The sequence below is a fragment of the Lethenteron reissneri genome, chromosome 12, assembly GCF_015708825.2.
Source record: "Lethenteron reissneri isolate LAM-NWPU_2019-01 chromosome 12, ASM1570882v1, whole genome shotgun sequence".
Lineage (NCBI taxonomy): Eukaryota > Metazoa > Chordata > Hyperoartia > Petromyzontiformes > Petromyzontidae > Lethenteron > Lethenteron reissneri.
Window position 1 is genome coordinate 11,852,888 of NC_083790.1, and position 23,827 is coordinate 11,876,714.

Sequence of the window (23,827 nt, forward strand, 5' to 3'; positions counted from 1 at the left end):
GAGAACGAAGCCTCGGGGTCCCTTATTGTGGAAGTCTTTCAATAAAAGTGGCCCTTCTTATTACTTTCTCGTCGGAGTCATTACAAATGTAAGGCTCACCAACCGTTTGCCTCTATTGAGCACCAATCGCAAAAAATCCCACGCAACGAAGATCGCTGTCGCCAGGCGGTGGTGGTGCATGGCTGTGATCCAGCACTGTGGAGGCGAGGGTTGGTGGATCAGTACACAAACGTTGTGAAACTCACCGCCGCTAGACCTGAGCTCCTGTTCACCTGATGATGCTGGATGTAACCTACAGCGAATGTTGGCAGCCATTTAAGAGATTTCCCCGCTATGACGACAACAACACCGGTGGTCCTGCTGAAGCAGTAATACATTTCGCACGTTTGATTCAAGCGACACGTTTATGCGTTGGCTGTGTCAGGTGGAGGATGGTTTACGATGCACACTTTCGCACGATGACCTAACCCAAAAGAAACCAATTATGATTCAGAATGAAGGTACAGCAAAATGCGGACTAATATCATCCGTCCCTTCTGCATGGGATAGTGTTGCCCCCTCGCATGCATGGGTTTTCTCCAGGTGCCCTGGTTTCTTCTCACATGTATAAACACTCATTAATTGGAAGGACGTAATAAACTATTTCGGATCTTAACTGATTGTGTTCACGTTTACGGTGACTTTCAGACCGCAGTCCACTCACTGGCATTGACTATATATCTTGTATTCTCCGCAGGGAATGGATTCTTTGCTCCGCTGCAAGTCTTCTACCACCACTCTCCCATTGACATATTTCGTTGCTTCCTCTTAGTATCTTTCACGCGACGGTCAATGGTATAGTGTATAGCAGATTGTATAATAATAAATAGTATAAAATGGTAATGTTTAATACAATGTATAAGGTAATATATAGTATCGTAATTGTATAGTGAATATACAGCAGTGTGGTATACAGTAGGGTGGGTAGAATAATACATAGTGTAATATTACAATGTATAGTCGAAGGTATAGAGTGGTGTATAGTAATGTAGTATATAATTTAATGTTGGCTTTGTCTATGGCAGTATATAGTACGGGGTAGACCCGTGTGATGTAAGAGAAAAAAGTTTAGCTGGAAGCATATTATATTTTTTGCGACATAGAATTGTAATGTATTACTTACTGTTAGTAGCTCAGCTTATTGGAGAGTATATTTACTATACTGATGATACTATGTAGTTTATACTTTAGTTTTTTACGTGGTGGTTTAGTTACTGCAGCTACATACTATTAACATTCCTTCCCTTTTTTAATGCTACCCCTATCCCCTCCCTTTGATGCTGCTAATCCTGCATAATGCACGGGCATAATATGACTTTGAAACCCCCCGCCCACCTCCTACGCATTTCACAAGTAGTGACTAATCCCATATCTGCATTTCCCATAAATATGCTAAATTCCTCTTGATATGCAAATTATTTTGTCAAGGCTCTCTTCCCCCTCCAACTAGCTTAAATATACGCTCCAAGCCTGGGGTGTTTCATTCAGACGCTGTCTTCCCGACAGACCTGTTCTTCACCTGAGGACGGCTGCTTGCGTTGTGGCCGAAACGTCGTGATAATTATTTTATTATGTTTTATTTTTATTATTTTATTATTTCCCTTCTACGTGACTTTACCGAAAGAACCAAGAAGACTCATTAATCGGCCAATGACAACTTAAAATATTGAGGACCGCAGAGCTTGAGTCATTATTGACAAGCAGGATGGCTGCTGTCATCCCGCTTGTCTGTGGTTCTTGGCGCCTCAGAGTCATTACTGTGTGGCGCATTACAAGTTGATATTCTTGAAATACCAATCATCATTCCTGAATTCGAGAGCTCAGAAACTGGGATTTGAACCGATAACCGTTTGGCTTTTGAGACAGGTGGCCTTGCCGCAGTTGCCAGCGTTGCTATCAATCGGCGCACGCAGTAACGCCTGGACAACGCGAGCACGAGGCGATCTCCTCACCCGCAGCCCGAAGTAGAGGAGGAAGAACACGTTGAGGCCCATGTCGATCTGCAGCGCGATGTTCGTGTTGAAATACTGGCACAGCTCGATGGGGCTGAGAAGGGCACGCACAACGCAGCAGAGGCGCACGCACCGTGACAATGTGTCCACCGATCGGGAGAAATTTGATTTCAACTGAATTTCGGGAGCAGCCAGGGCAGTGAATCACAGCTCGCTTCAACCCAACCGTAATTCCACCCCCCTACAACTGCAATCAAAGGAGTCTCTTTACATTGATAAAACTAAACACATTATTTGGTGATGCTGCTGCGTTTGGCAGTGATGGAACAAATGCAATTAACAAACATACACACACATTTGTCAATTAAAAAAATACCCCACTGCGTGGCTTTTAAAGGGACAAATGTATAGGAGGCAACGCTTTAGGCAATGGCTGTTTTTCACGGCACAATTAAATAAATACAAATACACGACAACGGTAGAAAATGACCGGAACTAGAAACGTCACCTATTCTATGTTTTTTTTTCCTTTTAAAGCCACAGTGGTATTAATGAAGGTGTTGCATTCTTTATTTCCAAAGTGTTGAGAGAAAGAGATACCTCGACAACATACGCACCTGGTAGGGCTAAATAGTCGCGATGTCCAGATGATAACACGGAGAGAAGAGGAGGGAAAAAGAACAAGCTTGATTAATCAGCAAGCGCGATAGTACTCTGTGTGGTGGAGTGTAATGTAACACTAGTAAATAAATAAACAAGTGCCTTCAATGTACTTGGTAATGACAGCATAATTGTTCTTTAAAAGCCTGATAATTGTTATTTAATAGCCTGATAAATCACGATAGAGTATTGACAGCAGTAATACCGAGCGAGCGACACATGGATGACCCAAGACAATTACAAACACAGGTTATGAGTATTCCGATGATATCAATTATGATTAATGTGATGAAAACAAGCAATTATGCTTTAATTATTTACGAAATTGGAATAATTTCGAGTAACATTGTCATGAATTTCACAATATGACAATACTGTGATCATTCGGATATATGATGATGGTATTATTATTATTTTTTGTCATTACTAGATTATTTGTCATATTCAAAATATCCTGTTTCCTATCAGAACTGGTCTATCTCTCAGTATGCCCCAGACAGTACGAGACCCATAGAAAAGATTTAAAGTTCATCATTTTTTGTACCTCTATTTTTCTTGTTTATTGTAAATATATTTAATTATTTTCATTGTACATTCTTAAATATGTGAATATATAAAGTCTGTCAGTTTAACACGTAGGCTTTCACGACCAACTCTGGCTGTCGCCTGATGATGCTAGGTGTAATTACTGGCGAAACGTCGTACTCGAATTGTAAATGTTGTGGCTTGACTCTCCAACACACCGGTGTGCTGTACTAGTAACAAATTGGCATGTTCTGTTTACCTGACAACCCTTACTAGTTGTCTGTGTCGGGTAATGGCGGGTTTAACGACATGTATATTTATACTATGGGGACCTCATTTGCCAGTAAAAATATGATAATTGGTTCTTTACCCTTCTATCTGGCAACAAAACTGACACCTTTTTACAAGGAGTCATGTTTGCATAGACCACAATACCTGCAGTCATAAATACAAACAAAAGACATAACTCTGATAATGTGCACTGTCCTTGAAGTTGATTGGTCCACACCCGAGACAGCTTTCCTTCGAGCCTAGTCTCACATGGGTTGGACCAGAAGACGCCAAAAGGCGCACAACTCAAAGACAATGCACCATCAGAGTATGAGAGCTCGGGGCAAGCATCTACACTATGGGGACCTCATTTGCCAGTAAAAATATGATAATTGGTTCTTTACCCTTCTATCTGGCAACAAAACTGACACCTTTTTACAAGGAGTCATGTTTGCATAGACCACAATACCTGCAGGTATTGTGGAGTCATGTTTGCATAGACCACAATACCTGCAGGTATTGTGGTCTATGCAAACATGACTCCTTGTAAAAAGGTGTCAGTTTTGTTGCCAGATAGAAGGGTAAAGAACCAATTATCATGTATATTTATGCGATCTAAAAAAAAACTCTATTATGGATCTAAAGTCTGTGCTTCCCGGTTTTGCTGAGTGAAACGTGAATGATGCCCTTTGCCCAGTTCGGGCCAGCTGGCTCAAAAATCTAAATAAACTATAAACACAGTACTGTATATGGAGTCAGAATCAGAATATGTATTATGCTGGAGGAATCCAATGAGCTATAAAGCTATTTTGCACAGATGTCCAGGTAGGGGCTGGTCAGAACGTTACAACAACAAACAATACAAAAACACGATTAGAGTATAGGAAAGGTAAACAAATCACTTTTAAAAAACATACAAATAAAACTAAACTTTTTTTTTAATCTTACCCGCTAAAGCTCACTGAGCTATTAGCTTATTTTTTCAGAAGCAACCTGGGCACAAATGATAGCTGAACGAAGTGACTCATGTGGAAATTTACAGCAGCATATTAATCGAAATAATCTGGACGCAAGTTGCTAAAAGTGATTGGAAAAACCGGAGGACGCGGAGAAAAAAATCTACGCGACCACGGGGAGAGACAGAGACATGCAAACTTAAAATCTACGGACCAATGCAATAACTAAGACGGTGACAACTGTAATGGCGGGTTTAATTTACCGAGCACTACCTGTGACTCCAGGGAGCACCGACTATGAGTTGAAAACAAAGCTAATGTTTATAATCAAACTGAACGGATATGAGCGAGAAGACTCTGAGGAAATATCATACATCAGACTTTTTAATTATCGATCCACATGTACCCTCGTGGAATTTCACGGGTCTCATCGACTCAGCAACTGACTCTGAGCAACTCATCCATCCAATAAGGGTGAATTAGGAAAGGTGAATTTGGCAATGGAAACACTCATGAGGCACGCTATAGCGGAAATGTCTCATCGACATGCCCTGTCCCATCGGAACGGTGCGTCTATTTAACTACCTATGGAATTACTTCCAATCAATGCTGGGCTTCACTTTAAATCAATTTGGAAATGATTTCTGTTGAGCCACTAAGCTAATGTTTATAATCAAACAGGTTTGAGAAAAAAAATCAATGGTGTCGTCTAGAAACTGTCATCCCATCCTGTCTCCTGCGTCCTCTTTCCCCTTCTCCATCCATCCATCGGGGGCAGTGGCAAATAAACGCACAGCTCCAGTTGTTCAGCTCACCACCAGGCCGGATTAACCTTCACATGTCAAAAGACCTTCACATGTCAAAACACCGCAGTGCCTCCTCGTGCCAGACACAACATTCAATTGCAGAGGGCATTACGAACCAATCGCACCGTTGCCAACGACACGCCGTCACCACTTCCCCCTATTAAATCCCACGTGACGATGGGTGTCAATTTAGCAATAGCCGCGCAGCTGTCCGATGCAGGTCTGCCCCTGTGTGTGTCTCTACGGTGCCAGGCGTACACGCGTACGCGTATTCCGCGCCCCCTTGCCGCTGCTACGCTTACAAAGCAGAGGATGAGCGCGCGCATGCTCTGACCGTGCGGGAAACCCCGCAGTCACGTCTAACGGCGGTCACCGAGCCAACCTTCGGCACAATCGGTACATTGTATAGACCGTCATGAGGTTGGTGCTTAAGGACGGAAAGCCCTGTTCCGATACAAACGGATACAACCCGGGTGGCGCGCTTCGCTTCGGGGATTATATTTCACAGAGGTGGACCCACGGCGGAGCATCACAAAGACAGCGGCGGACAAAGCGCGTGTCTTTTCATTAAACGTGCATAAACCCATCGGACCGCTCGCTCCGATAAGCGAAAACCTGTTAATGCTTCTATTATAGCACCGCTTGGTTTCCATGACCTTGATACCGATGAAAGGGGGGATCTCACGGTCGCTGCAAGTGCACGGTGAGGCTCTGCCGCAGGGATGGGTGGCCTATCCGAAACGGCGACTGTTTTCACTTTGCACTGGTGTCTCTATGTTGCATTGAACATTCGACCTGTCCAAAGAGATGTACAGTAGTATTATTATTATTGTGAGACAAAACAAAAAGTGTCCCCGCTCAGAACGAGCACTCGTCTTCATTTGGCGGACATCAGCCACCGGTGGGAAATTAATTCCTTCGGTCGAGGCCCGTTTTCTCCAAAGGCAGACCGACCACTGTTGACTTCCCACAAAGTGGCACTCATTTGATCGAATTTGTATCGATTTAAGGGCCGAGTTGACCCTCCGCTGGGTTTTAATGTCACAATCTTTCGTGGGTCGGTCACTGTAACCGTGTTCATAGCCACATCCTTCGAGATAATCAGGCGGAAAATGCTTGAAGACCACATTGTGCACACAGTTCAATTGAAATGTCACTGCCCATTATTGGCCAATTCCATCAAAGTGAATTTTTTTTTTATATCTGGCTCTAAATTACAGCAGGTACAGTATGTGCCAGGCAAGATGCATACGCTATAGGCTACTGCCTGAAACTTAATTAAAATATTCGCCTAATTACAGATTCAATCTATGCGAGATTTACTGAAGCAATACACCTTATGAAAAGTACTCATTTGGGGCCGCGAATAAAACATCCTGATTAATTTACAAATACATTTCACTGAAAAGTGAATTTAAGATAATAAAATGCTCCGGAACACTGCATGTCTGCCCAAGTGTGTAATTATAGCGGTTAGTGTGGAGCGGTAGTGTAGCGTTTAGCGCGCTGCACTACGAACCCAGCATCCCGAGTTCGATTCCCGCTCACGGCCAACACCAGTGACGATTATCTGAACCGGTCCTGGGCCTCCCTTAAGTCGACTCAGCCTCAAATGAGTACCTGGTGAGGCATGTAAAACGTCACTACTGGGGTGATAAAGGTGGCCAGGCGTGGCGTTGGCCACCCACCCCCTCGTGTGCTGTGCCGGCCTTCATAGGTGTTCGCTAACAGCACTTGCCCCGACAGTCTGTTAAGGCTACACGGATGATCTTTGTCTTTGTAATTATATCATAATGAACTGGAACGTCAAGCGTGGGTATCAACTTAGTTTACTCACAATGTCTTATTTTGACCGTTGTTTCGTTTTCATTAATTATTATGCAAACAATTTCCCCATATCTGTAATTGCATATTGACCATGTGCCACAACCGAAACCGCACTGCAAGTAGCACGATATGACATCCAAATGACTGTATTCTGGCAAAAGTATATACAATTTCTGAACACATATACAGCAATCAAGTGTTATTACAATCATGGCAAAGATGAAGCCACAACGTATATACCTACAAGACACCACAACAACATGAAGTGCCATGGTGGCAAAATGTTTACTACCTCGTCTGGTATACAGGAGGTCATGGGTTCAATCTCAACACTGACGCCTGTATATTTAGAATTTGCGTGTCTCTCTACCCGGGTCCTCCGTTTTTTTCCTGCACATTTAACAGCATATTTTTTGAGTATTTGTCTGCTGTACATTTCCGCATGATAAGCCACTTTGTATAGCTATCATTTGTGACCAGGTCACTTGTAAAAAATAGCTATATAGCCCAGTGAGTCTTACCTGGTAAGATAAAATAAAAATACGTTAATTTACATTTCATCCTCTAGCTGATAATTATACAAAAGGCAAGTATTTCCCATTTCAGAACTATTTGATGTGCTGTTCCTATTTTGGTGTTTGCTGGTCTGACACTGGTGAGACAAGGCCATAAAGAAGGCCGTCTCGGGTGTAGACAAATCAGTTTCAAAGACAATGAAAATATTATCAGAGCACGTTTGTTTGCATGTTTTGCCACAAGTACGTGTGGTTAATGCAGTCTTGAAAACTATCTATTTTATCTTTGAACATCTTAACACCTGTGTTATTGCCAGAAAGAGTAAAACCTATTCTTATTTTTCATAATTTGATGTGCCATCACCAAAAAAGATTATTGTGGGCACCAAATGGGATTCAATATTCAAGCCACTAACCCAGTGGCCTGTATGATGCTAATGCTGTTGCTGTTCACACATTAGTGCTGATAACGGTGACACTTACATTATGACGGATAATAACAGTTATGATGATGATGACAATGATGGTGGTGAGGGTTTCACTGTCCCAATTTCGGTGATTCGTGCTCTTCTATTTCGAGTTGATTTTGCTCACGCTGAGACGAGGACAAAGCAAAGAAAGTTATCTGTGGGTCCGCTTGGGCCCCCCCCCCGCCCCGACCCCGCGTTAGCACCGCTAAGTTTGCGTGCGAGTTACTCACTCGGAGGAGTCGATGAAGTAGATCACGAGGGTGCCGATGCTGAGCAGGAACACGAAGAACACCTGGTGGCAGATACCAAGACCAAGGTCGCCAGCATCAGCCATTGCCCCGTTCTCAACCCATAGGAGCCAGGGCACTGAGAGACCATCGCTTCACAGAGCGTCCGTATTTAACCGTTATTTAATCAAGGTAAAGTCAGAATTAACCTTTATTTATCCTGGAGAAATCCGATGAGCTATGAAGCTCTTTTTTTATTCACACAGATCTCCAGTAGAGTCGGGTTAGAGCATTACGGACAACAAACGATACAAAAAAAGATAGTGTAATGTGTAGGAAAGGTAAAAACAAACACTAACAATTAATTAATTGAATTGATTCATTATATCAGTTTAAATTGTATACGTACATAAATTCCAAAGCTTGGGCAAGGCAGCAAAACAACAGCAAAAACCGTCCCAGACCACATCAAGACAACATATGGTACCCCAATAAAATTACTCATTAAAATTGAACTATCGATACTCCATGGGTAAGGATGGAATTATTGTATAAGTCGCATTGAGTGTCAAGATTCCTTCTGAGGATAGTTCTGCATTGGGATGTTTCGTAGATATATATTATTAATAGCTTATAGCCATAAGAATGTGGAATTTCCCCTGCTGGCTGAACATGAAGGCAACACGGACTGAGGCACCGAGCGTGATGTCATTGACTTGACTCTTAATCCAAAACAGGAATTGACCCAGACAGCTAACATTTGATGTAAAAGGCGTTCGATGAAATTTGCTACCTCACCAACTTAATTTTTTTAATTGGGCGAAATATTATATTTCATGTGGATTTTGTGCAAAATACCCAGTCAACATTAATTCATTTCTACCGAGAGATATACTGTACTGTATAAAGAATCGGGAAATGTGATACAGTCACCTTCCTATTATGAACACTGTCACTACGCTTTCAATATCTGTCCGGATTGTGATGTTTTGGTATTCGTATTGTTCACAAATATTAAATCTCTTTTGCATGATGGACTTGCAATGCAGAGTGAAGAATTCTTGAACTAACACCAGAGACAAGCCATGTTGAAAACATTTCTTGGAAGTGACATCAATGGTCTCAGCTCGACATCCTTCAATGGTTTGTCTTACCACAACCTCTAGGCAGAGCTCTTTATCTGTGTGTGTGTGGGGAGGGGGTTCTCTTTTTCTGTCTGCCAAAAAATGTATCAGACCGTAGAAGGTGCACTTTAGGTGGATAACCAAATTAGCATTTTTGGTTACCAGACTAAGACCATTCCACTTGAGAACCTGATTTCACTCATGTCAGAGGTGCTGATTCGCTGCACCCAACTTGGCTAATCGTCCCATTGTAATGGTCAACACTGCTGAATTCAACAAACCAAGGAGACAGATCGTGCATGAAAGCATCACATTGCAAAGTCACATATCCTGGCCAACGGGCGTTTTGGACTCCAGCATAACATCTCTCCAGCTATTTAAAGAGTAAAAGTAGTGCTGAGGAGACCCAACTGACATATGCGCTGCCCATACTAATTATGAACGGGTAGCAATCATAACCCCCACGCCCTAGAGTCACTTGGCAGGAAACGGTGGCTCAAAGCTGCCAATGGAGATGAGCACCACCCCATTTTATGCAGGAGACACACGCATCGTTGAAGCCAGCCAGCCTGACATACCTCCGTCAAGTATTTGTTCAAACGAGACCGAATTCGTTATTTTTGTACGCAAACATCTTGGTCCCCACCTGCCAGAGCTGTCGGTCGATGGTGCGTTGCATTCACAGCAATCGCGCACGCGCGTGCTCGCTCGCGCCACGCGCACGCACGCGCGCGCTCGCACGGGCCACGCGCGCGCGGCCGCAACTTGAACGATGAATTACGGGAGCAGAACAATAACCCGCGCTCGCAGCGCCAGCACCTGTTCCTCGCCTGACAGCCCGTTTATATTCAGCGCAACACATGGCTCTCCGTGTGCTACTTTGGAGAATAAGGCCGAGTGATAAATGTGTGAATTCACCGAGGGCTTTGTGGGAACATTGCAGCACGTTTCACAGGGTGACACGGACTGAGCCTGCGCCTTAGAATTATTTCGGTCCCGAAAAAATTAAATGACTCATCTTTGCGTGAAGCTGATCGCATTAACGACACATTTTCAATTCCCGCGCGCCTCTGCTCTTTGTTTATTTAAATCACAATTGAATGCCGGCAACTGGCGGTTGAGGGCCGCGTCGCGTTATTAGCGTTCTCTTTGGAAACGCACAAGGATGGATGGCACAGGGGCGGAGCGCTTGATTCACAAATGGAAGTTGAAGTCCTAGTTCGAGCTGGAGTCCATCATCACGGAGAGGTGACGATGAACAAAAAGTCACAAACACCTCGTGAAAAATCTCGAGCTTCGATGTTCCGCGGAGCTTTTGGGCCACAACCCTAAACTGCATCCACTACACAAACCATGGCAGCTGATGCGGATACTGTACTTGATGCGTAAATGGAAAATTTAAAACTCTCCGGTGTGTGACTGTGGTCACCCAGAAGAGATTATGGAACATATAATGAAGAAGAAGACGTCAATAACATTAAAACTAATGTGTGGGGTTGTCCTTCAGAAAGATTGGAATCTCCATTATGTGCGCGTGCCCACTGCGTGACGAGGCAACCACTAAATTACGCTCTATTTGAGAAGAGCGGCACATGAGTCATTGAGCATGCAGCTTTCTACACTTCATCCTTGTCGGAATCGCAGCGAGATGCAATGTGAAGCCTTTCCCTCAACACATCCCCAGCAGCCTGCAAATACATGACTGTGAATATTTCAGAAGACACGGGTACGTTTGCATTTCCTTGCCCTACACGAATGTTTCCGTTGCTTCACAGAGGCGTGTTGGAATCACAGTAAGTTAAGTGGCACAACTGATATTCTTGGTTAAATCTGGACAGCCACCCATGATTAAAGTGAGCCTCTCTGGTCGGTCACCAATGACTGCAAAGAAGAAAAAATCTCATGAAATTAGATTTTTTATCTTAATTTCCAGCTTTGAGTTTAAAAAGATATACATGTATGTGTAAGTTTGACTGTCAGAAATCGTGGGAAAGTGCTCTGCTCAGCTTGTGCATTATAAAGGTCACATGAAGAGCGATCTCAGAAATAGTTCTGTGAACTCTCCAACGCAGGGTGAAGAGAGTTCAAAATCGATCCTCAGTCCCATATAATGATGCTGACGGCACAGTTGGAATACAAATGCGTTAACAACAACACGAATTACATGGTAAAAAAAAGCCTCCATATTAAATTAATAAAATTTAAATCGTAAAATAACAGCAATAAATTAACAAGATAAAATCCGTTTCATTAATGGACCTCATGCGCCAACGTTTTCCAGCAAGCATTTACAAATTCAAATTGCAAGCATACAAAAATGCAAACTTTCTGACTGGTTTTAACTGTCTGAGTCTCATCAGCAGAGCGTGGCATTTTAAACAAATGCCACCGTGGTTGCCATGATGGCATTGGCAAGAATCCGCCAGGGTCACAGTCTGGGCCTGTTGGGCCGCAGTACGGCAAAATAGTACAGAATTCATTTTTGCATTGCAATAGGCGGTGCACCTTTGTGTGTACGTATACATTTCAAGTTTAAACTTGTAATTAAAAAAAAATAAAATGAATAATAAATGTAAAAATTAAACATTGGTGTTTTTTCACGTCTAGATTGCTAAAAATATAATACATCTCAATGGCCTTTTGCATTGGTCAAACAAAGCACATTATAAATAATTCAATTTAATTTATTTGTGTCCTTGCATGACTCGCTTCATAACATGTAATAATTTAGCTGCCTACTATTACGGTATTCCTGGCCTTCCCTCCAAGGTAGACACACAAATGAAAATCATCAGTCACGTGATGCCCTCGGGCCATTTTAAAGTCAGTAAAGGGGCGACTGTGGCACACGAAAGAGATCCATCAAGGGAGGCGCTCCCTTCCTGGAGCGCTGAGGGGAGTGCCACGTGCCCTGCGATGGCAGCACCAAGTGCAAGTGCCTCATCGCTCTTGAGGGTGACGCTATACGATGGCGCGTTCACCGCTTCTTGCAACCGTTCACGGTTCAAATAGAGTGGCCGCTCAGAAATGAAGACTGCGCAAGTTTGAAGATCATATCGCATCATTCGCAGGATTAGAACATTGTGTGTTACCGTACTGGTGTCATGGTCCAAAATTGAAAACTCGTCCGCAAAAAAATAATTTGGAATGTATGTGGCAATCACCGTCCCCTACTGCGAAAATAAGGTCCCTCAAAAAAAGTCTGGAATCTCAGACTTTTCTACCTAAACAAGCATAATAACAATAATAACTTGAAACGGCTGATTATTGGCTGCACAGGACCGCAACTCATTATTACCTTCTCACTCAGAAAAGTGACTTTAGAAAAGAAATATAGCAAACTTTATGGAGCATTCTCTTAGATTTTTCCTAATCACTGCACAATGCTACCTAATAGGTGTCACTGTCAAGGAACACATCAGCCGCACGGCCTTCTGAGAGGGCATAATTTAACTCGCATTGTTTCAATGCAAATTCAGTCAACTCTGGACTGGTTACTAATGAGTTGTGTACGAAATATTTTCATTCTTGACTGCTTATTATTTTATGGGACCTTTCTTGCCATTATTAAAATATAACAATAGGTTTGACCCTATCAGTTTCAAAGACAACGCATATATAATTATCAGAGCACGTTTTTTGTTTGCATGTTCACCACAAGTACGTGTGGTTAATGCAGACAAGATTCCTTGAATAAGGATTCTGTTTGGTGTTTTAATATCTTGACACCTGTGAGACCTCCTTTACCAGTGGCAAAATATAGTAGTAGGTTTTTACCCTTTAAACTGGTACAAAAACTGATACCTTTATTTTGTTTGCATTTTGACTGCTTGTGTTGTGGTTATTGCAAACATGATGCCTTGTATAAAGGTGTCAGTTTTTGTACCAGTTTAAAGGGTAAAAACCTACTACTATCTTGACACCTGTTTTATTGGCAGAAATGGTAAAACCTATTGTTATGCTTATTATTTTGTTATTTATATTCTCCATAATGACGCTCATAATTATTTTAAGTTAAACATTACTGTATCGTTTAGCACCCCATATCGTAAATAGATGGTCCTTGCCTACAAGATCGAAAGTTCACATATATTGATTCAAGCAAGCCTTTCCTGATGAGGTTCAGGGTTTGCTGGTCATGAAACACACAAGGACGTGCAGATGATGGGTTGTGTAAGAAACACTTTTTTTATGTGGAGTGATGGACATATGAAGGAGACGTGTCGCGTGCCTATGTATTTTGTTCTGTTTGCAAACAGCAGCTACTGCTATGCCCTTTCCCCACGAAACCGCGATGCGCTGCATTCAGTGATGCCCAAAGACATTCAACGAGAGAGAGAGAGAGAAATTAAGGGGCAGGCTCAATGCTTGCGAGGAGCCGAGCGCCACTGACCAGCACGCGTCCCGTCTGCGTCTGTGCGGAGATCATGACCCCGGCCCAGTCCTTGACGGATGTCATCCACCCAACCTCGTTCATGTCCATCTCGGCCACACGCTCCACACCTCCCTCGAAGCGCGGGTCCTGGTAGGAGCCTCCCTGGAGCCGTCCCTCCGTCGACACCTTCTGCATCGGCGAGAAACGTGTGATGGGCGAATGTGCAGATATCAAGGTTAAGAGAAGATTATAGATTTAGATAGATACATTTAATTTATTTCGCCAGGAAGGACCCGATGAGCTGTGGGGCCCTATTTCATGGGCGTCCTGCAACGGTACAGATGTCACTACGCAGTACAGATGTCACTACGCGGCACAGATCGCAGTTGTTTGCGAGAGCCTAAAGAGGCCAGCACAGAACTATACATTGATTGAGGGGGTTGGTGTGGTGAGCACTGTGCCCAACTATATTTGTCTACTCCTCAGCGACGTTGACCCGACTGCGCCGAGCGCACATGTTTTTTTAAAGGAGGTCCAGCCCAAGTCCACATTGCGAACACCCAATTATTCAAACCCACATCACGGGCAATATAGAGCACTGCTTGCAAACAGCAACCCATGGCAGTGCTCAACGTATGGCACGGAGACAAACAGCATTCATCGCATGTCACACAAACATAACACGGATCACGTACACAGAATCCGCTCCATAGTGTTACAATAATGACTACCTTCAGAGCACCTTTGCACGGGACATTCCGAACACGTTAGCACCTGTTTTGAAAGATGACACTTTACTGGAAACGTGAAAGGACTAATAAAGCAAAGTTGACATTATAAATTCAGTAAGTAAACCGGGTGACTTGCCGTAACGAGCATCATGCTTGACTTTCATGAAACAATAGTAATTTATGATGTATTCTTAGGTTTTTTTGATAGTCACGTAGGTAAAAACATAAAAAAGTAAAATAAAATAAAAATCACGTTTCGGAGGCAACACAAGCTTCCGTCTTCAGGTGGTACCGTCACAGCCACGACAGCTGTATCAAGTAAATGAGAGATTGCAGGAGCTACCACTCCTTTTATATAATGGTTGGAGACGGTGGTGGGGCAAGGGCCGCATACTTATTATTAATATGGTAAGGTGAGGCTTAAGACTAAGAATAGACTGCATAAAAAAACCTAAGAATATGAATTATTGCAGTCACGAAAGCTTCAAATCTAGAACTTATGATGTGCCAAATCAAGACACACAAGTACTTCGTAAACACTCGCTACGAATGTAAAACATATCTGCTGACAGCCAGTGCTATTCTGTACACATGCCGATTATGAGCCTAGCTAGTATTCACAAAACATACATTTTCAGCCATTTGTGAATCTACTGCCGGAGAAAGGATTCCTGTCAGCGAGAGTTGCTATGTCAGCGAGAGTCGCTATGTCAGCGAGAGTTGCTATGTGATCCTCCTTCAACACGCTGGTCAGTGGAGGTTGGTGGCCCATGTAGCATGCTCCAACATCAACACATCTTGAAGGTCATTCAACGCGTTAGGTCCTCTCCTTTATTGACTTTCCACCAGGTGGAGCAGCCTCAGCAGGTGATGTTCAAAGTGCCCACCCCGAATAGCCACCCTGTAGCGTGATTTTGTTTAAAGGAGGGATACATACAAAGAAATACGAGAAAGAGTGACGGCACAACTTGCTTTTGTCTATCGGGCATCCTGATCTAGCTCTCACCCAATCTATTTATGAGGAAATGTTGGACCAATATTTGTTTTGACTTGACAGTAAGAATTCGGAAGGGGGGCTGAGCCCTCAACAGCTGGGGGGTTCCTCAGACCCCTCCAGCACCCCCCACGCCCCACTCCCCGTGACCTTCCCAATGCTACAGGGCTGTGGGTCACCACAGCTATGGTGGCGAGATGTTAACTACCTCGCCTGGTATGCAGGAGGCCGTGGCTTCAATCTCGACTCTTGACACATGTATATTTGGAGTTTGCATGTCTCTCTCCCCATGGCCACGTGGATTTTTGTCCGGGTCCTCCGGTTTTTCCCTCCACATTTAGAATCAACGTGCGTTTAAGAGTATTTGGCTGCTATAAATTTCCACGTGATAATCCACTTCGTTCAGCTATCATTTGTGATAGCCAGGGTGCTTTTGAAAAATAGCTATATAGCTCAGTGGGCCTTACCTGCTAAAAATGTTTAAAAAATAGTTAAATAGATCCTGATGAGGGTTTCAATTTTTACTTAAAGCTTGGGTTTAAAGTAATTGTTTTTGCAATAAGGCGTCGCTGTGGCTCCAACTGACTACTGCGCAGGCAACACTTCACAATAATACTGACGTAGGGGGCAACCCTAGACCGGGACCAATATCATCGTGAAGTCGCACACGCCGTTAGGCAGCATTAAAGAAGAAGAAGGGGCAACCCACAGCTAAGCCACTCTCCAGACTGGTTCTCATGAGGCACGCAATATATTCTTTCACAGATTTCAGGATCAACAGTTCTCTCAGAGTCGTGAACCGTGGGTAAAAATCTAATTTACAGGGATTAGCAGATTATTGGAATGAGGATAATTTTTGAAGTTTATGCTTGTATATCGGCTTGCAAGTACGGTCCACAATATTCTCATTTAGCAAACAAAATGTGAGAAATTTTTTACAGAAATGCTGGAAAAGCTGACAAACCCACGATGATTTTGACGGGATGTGAGGTGTGTGAACGTGACAGAACTAGGGATTGTAAAGCACTGAAAAAATACGTCTCAACAATAGGTAGCCAGACCCATCATCACACTGGCAGAAATAGCTGCATTAAGGGTCACGGTCTCATCCTAAATTGTGATTGTTAGATAATTGCAAAAGGTCTTTTGTCGAAGTGGAATGATTCCTTGTGCTGAAATAGCTACATGCCATATAATATAAATTGTAATATTTACCCAGGGAATCCTCACTGTCTGCCAGATCACTTTTTTTACAAGAAGCTGCTGCAATTGGGATTTTTGTCCAGCCCCATTAACAATGAGTGTTTGGCATGCGGGAGGAAACTGGAGAGACCAGAGAAACCCCACGCGAATAACAAGGGATAAGACTCAACACTGTCATTTCCTGGCAAGCTCCAGTGGTCACCCATCCATGGACTAAACTGGCTCTTGCCTGCTCAGCTTCTGAAAAGGCAAGGCACATTTAAGGTAGTTTGGTTGTAAGCAAACGCATACTCACATCCGTATTTTTTTTAACAACATGAGACTCTGCTGAGACAAAATATGTTTTTGCAAGGGAGACCTGGATCACTATGTATACAGTAAACATGCAAATGAATAACACAATATAATGAAACTCATAGACACAAATGTATATAAATGCGTACATTGAAAACAAGTACATTATTTCGTGATGTTGCTGCTGTGTTGGCAGTGGTGCGCAAGCACAGGTTATAACAACAACTAAACACTCGACACATTCATCAACAACACTGTGGCCTGAACAATAAACAAATATATAATAGGTGATGTTCCGAGCAATGGCCCTTCTTTAAAAAACGTAAAAACACGTAATATATCATTTGTATGTGCCATGAAGAAGGATAATTGCTCTAAACATTGCACATATATATTTAGTTTAGGGCCACAGTGCTATTGACGAATGTGCTGAGTATTTCCATCGATTGAATACACGCGACACATTCCCTGCACACCACAGTGGGGACGCTGCTAATATGCTGTGGTTCATGGCTGTTATAACAGAGCACTGTAACCTTAATAAGCATAGGGGATGTGGTGGGTACTCCATAAGGTTAATAGGTACCATATTCAATCAGTGAGTGGCTCGCTATGGAGCAGAGGAGCTGCTGCCTTCTGCAGTTAAATCAAACAATAAAGGCTGAAATGCGTGCCAAGCAATTATATATACCCTCTACACATTCAGAACTGAAAGTCACAGCCGGGCTCTCACACTCACACAACATGAGAGAATATTAACATCGAAGGTAATACACTAGCTCTGTTGTAAACAATAATCAATATACAAATAAACAGTGTGACACCCATTGGGGCATTTCATATGTTTTGTTTGCTCGAGGCCAAACAGATACATATGCTATAATAATAATATTAACAGCATTAAAGGTTTACACTTAAGGGTTAAGAGTTAGTGTACTGTGTGTACCCCTATAGGTTGTGGCACACCAGAGGTCTGTCCCTCTTGGGAGTAATCGAGCGATGAATCCGGTGCCTGGTCGGTGTTTGTGTGTAAAGGTAACGGTGCAGCCCGGCATTACTGGGTTGTTCGGATTCTAAGAAGCTATTTGTTCCCAAGCACCCCCTCTGTGTCACCCTATATGTTGCACCCTTGTGCCCCGCTTTCCTGCGACGTCATTTTCTGGGGAAAAGACATTTCTGACCGACTCCAACTTTTGCGGCGGTAAGTTTCACTTCCCGGAGAGTCTGTTGTGAATCTCACCACTGCTGACAGGAAGGCCTTCATATTCTTAGGTTGTTTTCTCACTGTTTATTAGGAAGGCCTTCACCATAAGAGATCAAAGCAAAGGCTTCGAGTGTCAAGCAGCTCTGCTATGTATGTCTTCGTGTTTTAGTTCCTATTAATTGATTTAAAAAAATATTTCATCCGAATGATCCCTTGAGGGTGGGAGATCTCGTTTGCAAAGGTGACCTTGGTGTCAAGTGACACACACTCACACACCATAGCAAACAGGTATATCCTGTGCTAACAAACATTTTGCAATCTGCAACATGTAGATGTTACAGATTCGTTCATACAGCGTCAACGGGACGAGGCAGCCACTGCGGTTACTTTGAATATCTCTCACCTCACTACCTCTCTATTTTTCATCAACATTCCTCTTATCTCGCTACACCCACATCTCGTCTTGTCATCTCATCTGGGCCCTTTAAATTTAGAGGCACCTCCCCCAATGTTGCTAGACACCACGACCGAGCGATGCAGCAGCAGACACCACGGCTGAGTCTCTGGGTACCCATGTCAATCTTGCAAAATGAGACTGATAGCTAGATTTTTAACACCAGATTTTATTCTATCACAAAGCCTTTCCCCTTGGGCTGGCTTTTCCAATAGCGGGTCCTTTCCAATTCCCACTTCTTTAGCTTTTCAGTTGACAAAACACGGAGGGAATGGGATTATGGTCGAATAATAATTTTAACTTGTAATGCACCGACCACATCGTTCTCTCGCTCTCAAGCAGAGAGAAAGAACGACTCGGCGACGTGAAGAGGAACCACAGACAAGCGGGAAGGCAGCAGTGTAGCAATCTGTAGGGCTGGCGCCAACAATTGCGTATTAAGGTGTTATTAGACAAATCGTGAGTGTTCATATTTCGGAGGAAACCGGAGCGCCCGGAGAAAACCCACGCGTGTGAGAGGGCAACACTCGATCCCAGACAGACGGAACAGGTGGAGTCCACATGTTTTGCTGCACTGCCCTCTCGTGGCGAGCCAGGGTTGCGGCTCCTCCTCGACACCCACGGGAAGGGAGTTTCGCGGCATCTGTGCGGCGACCCACCAAGCCTCGTTGCTGCCTCCACAGCAGACGTCGCAACCGGGTACCCGATATCCGTACCCTACCCGATACCCGGCTACCCGTACCCGGCTACCCGTACCGGTACCCGTTTGCGACCCTGGTGCGGCCGGGTACGGGTAAGGAATCAAAACCCGTTTGCGACCTCTGCTCCACAGTGCTGGGTTAGGTGCTAGCTTAGGGTGTATAGGTTGGCGTCATGGTTTAGGGGTTAAGAGTCAGGATACAGGGGTAGAGGAAGTCTTGCATAAAACGGCAGTCTTACACAATGTGTACATAAACATACCAGTGTAATGTATACATAATGTATCATACGTGTGATACAAGACGTAACTGAACAATAATGTGAAATATACACGACTCGGCTGTTTAAAGCCCTGAGCCAGTGCTGGAAAGTCCACATTCCTATGGCGGGGATGAGTTATTGCATAGGACAGCCACTGCTGACTTAACACAAAGTGTTAATTGTTTAATCGACCCCGAAGTTGTACACTACCGTATATGGTATACAGTATATATTCAATATACTGTACAGGGTGTTGTAAAAAGATGTACCCAATTTCAAAGCAGTATATTTCACGATGGCAACATGTTACAATTACGCAAAAAGTTACAAATGGTTTAATGAGTTATCAGGTTTTACTAACCATTTTATAAATGCTCTATGTGCCCTCCACCTGCTGTACGGACAACATCGAGACGATTGTTGAATTCGTCCCAAACGCCTCTCAAAGTGTCTTCTTCCACTGAAGTCACCGCTGCCGTGATTCTGTTTTTGAGGTCATCCAGATTAGTCGCTAATGGTGGCACAAAACAACACGGTCTTTGACGTCTCCCCACAAGACAAAGCCGCAGGGTGAGGTGATGTCTGGGGATCTTGGAGGCCAAGAGTGTAGCGCCAAGTCTTGGGGTCCCGTGCGACCTATCCAACGTTGAGGCAGTGTGTCTTGCGAATGACTGAGGCTAGGGGCTGTTTGTGCACTGGGAGAGGCATCATTTGAAACTCTATCCCCCGCCCTTTCAAGTGGTAAGAGTTTCATTCATGGGCGGTTCGTGGTTGCAAATATTTAGCGATTTCAAATCGGGTCCATCGTTTTAAACACCCTGTATAACATGTACGTCTATACGCTATTGCATAGCACATGCGCTGTGCGTATAACGTAATAAGCTGCGTTGTATCGCTGTAACTCTATGTATAAGCAACCTACATATTGTCTTTTCCTACACACAGCAACACAACGTGAATTGAATTGTTGAGACTCTACGGAAACATATTACAGACCGCGTTCGGTGCATGCCCACAATCGGATTGCGTGTGGGTCGCGTGCCACGGCGGTGGTCGTAGCGGGGCTGATGATTAGAGCCCACGTTGTGTACTGCCTATGGGTATTGCCCACGATGTACGTGACAACAAAGGCTGTAGTGGAGTGTATGCAACAGCGCCTAGACACATGTAACGTATGTAGTTGATATGGTCACCCCATGGTATGGAATGTGTAGTTCTGTGTGTCATGTGCTCTGTGATGCTGTGACAGGCTGAACTGGACTGTCGATATATAGAGCCGAGCTGGGTCCGATAGACCCTGCATTGTATGCGTGGCATGTGCCTTGTACAATATATGCAGAAACAGGCTGGAGTGTGTGTGTGTGAGACTGTATGATGCTCAAGAGTCTAGCTCCAGAGCATCATACAGTCACACACTGCTTCACAAACGGTGTGTCGCTATGCTTTCGAACTCATCCACGGACACACGGACAATGCAATAAAATAATTAACACATAGACACCCAGATGTCAACGCAACGTAAGACATGCATGTACAGACACAGAGACATTGCAATGAAACAATTGACAGGCGCACAGACAATTGAAGTAAACAATGGACAGATAGAGTTAAATACAATGATTAACGAACACATAAATGAACGTAACATGAGACATCGGCGTTGAAAATGGACACAGTAAACAGATGCAGAAATTAAAATAAATAGACGAACAGACGGCTGTCCTAACAATTACCAATTGAACACACACACACCCACCAAACGCACCCACAAAACACACACACCCACAAAATGCACCCACAAAACACACACACACAAGTGCCCCCTCTTAGTGCATCGGCCGAGTCGGGAGCCCCAGTTCCCCGGGTGAGGAATTGAACCTGAGACCCACGCGTCTGCGGCTCCCATTGAGTAACCGCGACGAGGCCTGGGGGGGGGGGGGCGAACACGCGGTGATCGAGGAGCAGAGAGCGACACACACGACGCGATAGTGGACATTCCACGTTTCCATGACGGCACCAGGCGCGCCCGTAGCGGCACGAGCGCAAGCACGCAACATCGTCGTCGGACATGATCAATCCACTGCTGGATGAAGGGCCCACAGTGATGTTTTTGGTTCGGTGTGCCGCTAAGATCGAGCGTGTACTCGCTCGATCGATACTCTTCGAGGATCGACTACCACAGAGGCCGGGTGCTGTGTGACTCTAGATCGTGGAGACCAGGGGCCAGCAACCAAAATAACAAGAAGAGCCACCCTTTTCGAATTCGGTGAAACCAAAAAATCACTCTAATTTCTTTCAAGAGCCGCAATGCACGTGGCGAATACGAGACGGTGGCCTTTTGAAAACTAACGTCACGAAGCGAACAGGAGTAGTAGTACAGACACAAAGACCCCCGTGCAGCCTGTAACAGACTGTTGGGTCAAGCGCTGTTAGCGAGCAGCACCTATGAAGGCTGGCACGGCGCACGAGGGGGTGGGTGGCCAGCACCACGCCCGGCCGCCTTTGTCTCCCCAGTGGCGATGTTTACTACACACCGCACCGGGTACTCGCTTGAGGCTGAGTCTACCTAGGGGAGACGGCCCAGCGACCGGGCCCAGCTAACGGTCACCGGCGTTGGTGGTGACCGCGAGCGGGAATCGAACTCGGGTCGCCGGGTTCGTAGGCGCAGCGCGCACGCCAGCCTACGAACACTCGCGGGACGGCAGCGTTGGTGGTGGTGGCGGTGGTTGTGGTGGCGGCGTTGGTGGTGGTGGTTGTGGTGGTGGTGGCGGTGGTTGTGGTGGCGGCGTTGGTGGTGGTGGTTGTGGTGGCGGTGGTGGTGGTGGCGGTTGCGGTGTGGGGTGCGCACCTTGTGACTGCGGGCGCACGCCCTGCAGCACCACGTCCACACGCAGTGCACGCCTCGCCACGCCACGATGGCGAGCAGGCCACCGAGGAAGGTGACGAGCGACGAGGCGAGGAAAGCCCACCACATGCGCTGCTCGGGGTCGCACACCGCCGCCTGAGCCTCCGACTGCTGCGACAGGTGCACGGGCTCGGCCAGGCTCCAGTTGAACAACTCCCCGCGAACCCCCCCGCCGCCGCCGGGGCCCCCCTTCTTCGCGTCCTGCGATGTCGAGGCGGCTCTCCTCCCGACCCCGCGCTCGGCGCCGATGCCCAAGCCCACATCTGCGGCGGCCGCGGCAGGCGCGAGCAGCCCCAGCCTCAGGACGGCTGTCGCCGACGCCGCCACCGTCGTCATGATGATGAACTCCATCATCATCATCGCCGTCATCTTCGCCACTGCCGATCACTGCTGCGCTGCGCGCTGAGGAGCGTCAGCCGTCGACATAGCGCGCGGCGCGATGATGACTGCCCCCACTCGCCGGGCACTGGGTCTCACTCCGCGCTCTCTCCCGCTCGGCACGCACGCGCCCCTCCCGTCACCCCCACCAGCCCCCCAACACGTGTGTGTGTCTGTGCGCGCACGTGTGTGTGTGTGTGCGCGTGTGTGTGTCTGTGCGCGCACGTGTGTGTGCGCGTGTGTGTGTACTCGTGGGTGTGCGCGTGTGTGTGTGCGCGTGTGTGTGTGCGCGCACGTGTGTGTGTGTGCTCGTGGGTGTGCGCGTGTGTGTGTGCACGTGTGTGTGTGCGCGCACGTGTGTGTGTGCGCACGTGTGTGCGCGTGTGTGTGTGCGCGCACGTGTGTGTGTGCTCGTGTGTGTGCACGTGTGTGTGTGCGCGTGTGTGTGTGCGCGCACGTGTATGTGTGCTCGTGGGTGTGCGCGCGTGTGTGTGTGCGCGCGTGTGTGTGTGTGCGTGCGTGTGTGCGTGTATGTGTCCGCTAATGTGCGTGCGTGTCTTTGTAAGCCTGTGTGCATTGTTTTGTTATGGGGAGGAGGGGTAGCGCGTAACGGTGAGCGCGCACTGGGATACGACACCCGGCGACCCGAGTTCGATTCCCGCTCGCGGCCAACACCAGTGACGATTATCTGAACCGGTCCTGGGCCTCCCCTAGGTCGACTCAGCCTTTAATGAGTGGCTGGTGTTATGTATAAGAGTCACCACAAGGAAGACAAAGACGGCCTGACGTGGCGCTGGCCACCCACCCTCTCGTGTGCCGTGCCGGCCTTCATCAGTGAACTCACTCGGAGCACTTTCGCCAACCTTTAGTGAAAGGCTACACGGGGGATCTTTGCATTTATTTTATCATCGTTATTAGCGCCCCGCGATACGATCCACGAATCCCTGGATCACCTGCC

General features: G+C 45.6%; 1 protein-coding gene across 1 annotated transcript in view; it reads right to left on the reverse strand.

Annotated features, from left to right (window-relative positions):
- The window catches only part of LOC133341908 (calcium-activated potassium channel subunit alpha-1-like), a 160,039-nt gene extending 136,907 nt beyond the window's left edge, over nt 1–23,132 (reverse strand). Inside the window, 4 exon segments of the mRNA XM_061550729.1 lie at nt 1,992–2,085; nt 8,251–8,312; nt 13,765–13,935; nt 22,435–23,132. Coding sequence (XP_061406713.1) covers nt 1,992–2,085; nt 8,251–8,312; nt 13,765–13,935; nt 22,435–22,860 — 753 coding nt within the window. The 5' untranslated portion in view covers nt 22,861–23,132.
- Nucleotides 23,133–23,827: the final 695 nt, after the last annotated feature.